The sequence below is a fragment of the Thamnophis sirtalis genome, unplaced genomic scaffold (genome assembly GCF_051295495.1).
Source record: "Thamnophis sirtalis isolate CommonGarterSnake01/CBP01778 unplaced genomic scaffold, rThaSir2_p1.2 scaffold_4, whole genome shotgun sequence".
NCBI classification, from domain to species: domain Eukaryota; kingdom Metazoa; phylum Chordata; class Lepidosauria; order Squamata; family Natricidae; genus Thamnophis; species Thamnophis sirtalis.
The window spans coordinates 109,385,588-109,389,221 of NW_028261384.1; the positions used below are offsets into that span (position 1 = coordinate 109,385,588).

At 34.2% G+C, this 3,634-nt stretch overlaps 1 protein-coding gene across 1 annotated transcript; it reads left to right on the plus strand.

The window, feature by feature from the left end:
* Positions 1 to 458: 458 nt before the first annotated feature.
* On the plus strand, positions 459 to 1,421 carry LOC106537678 (olfactory receptor 6F1-like). The gene has a single exon (XM_014051870.2). The coding sequence runs from the start codon at positions 459 to 461 to the stop codon at positions 1,419 to 1,421; it is 963 nt and encodes a 320-aa protein (XP_013907345.2).
* Positions 1,422 to 3,634: the final 2,213 nt, after the last annotated feature.

Here is a 3,634-nt window from a genome sequence, read left to right on the forward strand (position 1 = left end):
AAAAAAAAAACACCAAAGACCTGTTTGTGCAAAAATTAAGGAAATGTGTAGAGAAATGAAATGTTTGCATCTTTTCCATGATTTTTTAAAAAAAGCAAATCTGTACATTAATGTAGGAAAGGTTGGAATTAATATAAGATGTGAAAGATACAAAAAGTGAAGAAAATATTGACAAATTAATTAGTCATTGTTACAATTTGAAAGCATTCAATTACCTGAAACAGGTATTTCATTAAGACTATATATATAGTCTTATTTTTAAAAATCTTCATTGCTCTTTATAAGTACTTCTAAAATGTAAAACATGGTATAAACATAGTAAGCATACATTTGTATGTTAATGTGCATTTAATTGATCAGAAATGTTTTCAGAGAAATATTAAAACAACATTTTATGGCATTCCCAAGCTCTAGATTTTTATTCAAGTTATTTTTGACAGGCAGATGCTCTGATACTGATGAGAGAAGGAAATGGCTCAAGCGTGAAGGAATTTATCCTTCTGGGTTTCCCTGGATCTTGTGAACTCCGCATCTCTCTTTTTATGGTTTTCTTCTTCATGTATTTCCTTACAATCATTGGAAATGTATCTATCATAGTTTTAGTGAAGAACTTTCAGAGGCTTCGTACACCCATGTACTTCTTCCTCTGCAATCTTTCATTCCTGGAAATATGGTACACATCAGCCTGTATTCCTAAGATGTTGTCCATTCTTGTTGTTCAGAACCAAACTATCTCATTCATAGGGTGCCTCACACAGATGTACATTGTTTTTTCCCTGGGATGTACAGAATATTTCTTATTGGCTGCCATGGCTTATGATCGCTATTTGGCCATCTGTTACCCCTTACACTATAATATCATCATGTCTAAAACTCTCTCTGTACAAATGGCATTTGGTTGTTGGACATGTGGGTTCTTCATTATTTTGTTTCCAGCCTTCTTCATATCTCAATTGTCTTTCTGTGACGCCAATGTCATCAACCATTTCTTTTGTGACATTGACCCTTGGATAGTACTCTCTTGCACAAGCACTTACACAGTAGAAATTGTCTGTCTTATTCTTTTTGCAACTGTCATTATGGGATCCTGCATGATTACCTTGATTTCCTATATTTATATCATTGCTACAATCTTAAGGATTGCATCAGTTCAAGGACGTCAACGAGCTTTCTCCACTTGCTCTTCCCACCTCACAGTGGTGATTATATGGTATGGTGCTACCATTTTCCTTCATGTAATACCTTCCAAACAGCAGTCGCAAGAACTGACAAAAATAGTTACTTTATTGAATACAATTGTCACCCCCTTGTTAAATCCTTTCATTTATACACTCAGAAACACAGAAGTGCAAGAAGCATTGAGAGCTGTATTTAGGACCTCAGTAACAACTTGTTACCCTCACAATAAGGGTAGCAAGTGAATTTCAAAGCACCCATAATATGCAAAGATAACAGTGCATTAGGTCATTATAATGATATGTGAACAATTAGAATAACTATTTGGAAACATAATGTTCTGCATGATATGCTATGGCCCTTTGATTTAGGTTCTAGCCATTTTTAAAGCAATGAAAATGGAAGAAATTGCTAAGCATGCGCAGCATTTTTTCCCCACCAGATTTAGAAAAAGAGGGGAAAAAATCCAAAACTACAAAATTTCTGGAGAGTAGGAATGCTATTTTTAAGAAGGGAACCAAAGGAGTACAAATTTACCCTTCTTTATGAAGAAACACTTATTAAAGTTTTGGCCTTCAGCTTAATTCACAATATGAATGTACTTGGAAATCCAAACACAAAATATTTTAATGAAAAATAATTAAACAAGCTGCTGTTGATGTTTTTAGTAAGTGATACAGATTATTTTTTCTAAATAAATTACACTCTCTGATTACAGCCAGAATAGAAGCAAGATATGAGACTTCCAGAAGAATGGCTTCACTGCAAGCTTATGCTCCTTTTCTCAGATACAGTTGGAGAGCTAATAGATCAATATAGAATATCCTTATTCAAAATGTTTCAATATCTCTACTGTACAATGTGCAATGCATAATTATGCAATGTGTATGTGTGGGTATGTTAGGAGGAAAAAGTTATTGAAAATGAGAAGGTCATCATTTGGAATACAACATGCCAGATATCACAGTTGTCGAAAACCAAAATGTACAATTTAGTGACACCATGGTACCAGGAGATGCCAATGTCAAAGAAAAAGAACTGGGAAAGAAATCACAAAATACCACAAACTGGCCATCAAAACTATGCGATTATGAATTAAACATGTAACAGTGTATGTAAAGAGTGGAACACTTTCAAACGTTTGTGCACTTTCTGGTCCAGTTGACAATTCCATCTGAATAGCCTACCACTGGAACTGCCTCATGTATTAGTGGATTATTATTATTTTACTTTATTCATTAAACATGAAACATCTGTTATATTTAGAATTTTCAGATTGGTATTTCATTTGTCTTTTGGATATCTGGCTTCCTGACCTATTTCTTTCTAGCAATCCTTATTAGTCACTGTCTTTCTGGAATTCTAATATGATCAACCACTCCTTTTGTGATGTTGTGACTTGGGTTGATTAACTGATTTATTAGATTTAGAGACTACCTGACTCCAAAATAACTATAGATGGGTCACTTAAACACTTGTGAATGTGTTGAAATTTTAATTACTTTTCAATATTGTCCTTTCTTCCTCCCTCCCTCCCTCCATCCCCCCATTCCCCTCATTCTTTCTCAGGTAGTAGAACAGCAATATTTACCAGGAAAAATATGTGGGAAATATGTGGAAATAATAGACTGGAATAATTCTGAAATTCTGAATTCACTGGGAAATGTGGTCATCATAGCTTTAGTAAAGGTGATCCATCTGGTGCATTTATCCAGGTATTTCTTCCTTTGCAGTCTTTCCTTCCTGGAAAGATGGTACTGAACTGTCTGCATTCCCAAAATGTTAACAATTCTTTTGTACAAAAAATAGAATAGAAGAGAATGGAATGGAATGGAATGAAACAGAATAGAATTCTTTATTGGCCAAGTGTGATTGGACACACAAGGAATTTGTCTTTGGTGCATATACTCTCAGTGTACATAAAGAAAAATAAAATAAAATACATTCATCAAGAATCATAAGATGCAACATTAAGTGATAGTCATAGGTTACTAATAAGCAATTCAATTATAAAAGGGATCAAATAAAACAATATAAATTTTAGAAATACAAACAACATGGTTATAGTCATAAGTGGAAAGAGATAGATACTAGGAAATATATAGGTACTAGGAAGGAAGAGAAGAATAACAGTAATATAATCTTAGTAGATAATTTGACAGTGTTGTGGGGATTAGTTGTTTAGCAGAGTGATGACATTCGGGGCGGGGGGAACTCTCCTTGTATCTAGTTTTGTTCTGGTGTGCCCTGTAGCATCATTTTCAGGGTAGAAGTTGAAACATTTTGTGTCCAGGATATGAGGGGTATGTAGATATTTTCACAGCCCTCTTTTTGACTCGTATAGTATACAGCTCAAAACACAACACCATTTCCATTCTAGGTTATATCACAAGGATGTGTATTATTTTATCTTTAGGAGTATTTCCTATTATGGACATGTCCCAAGTATGCTGGTATG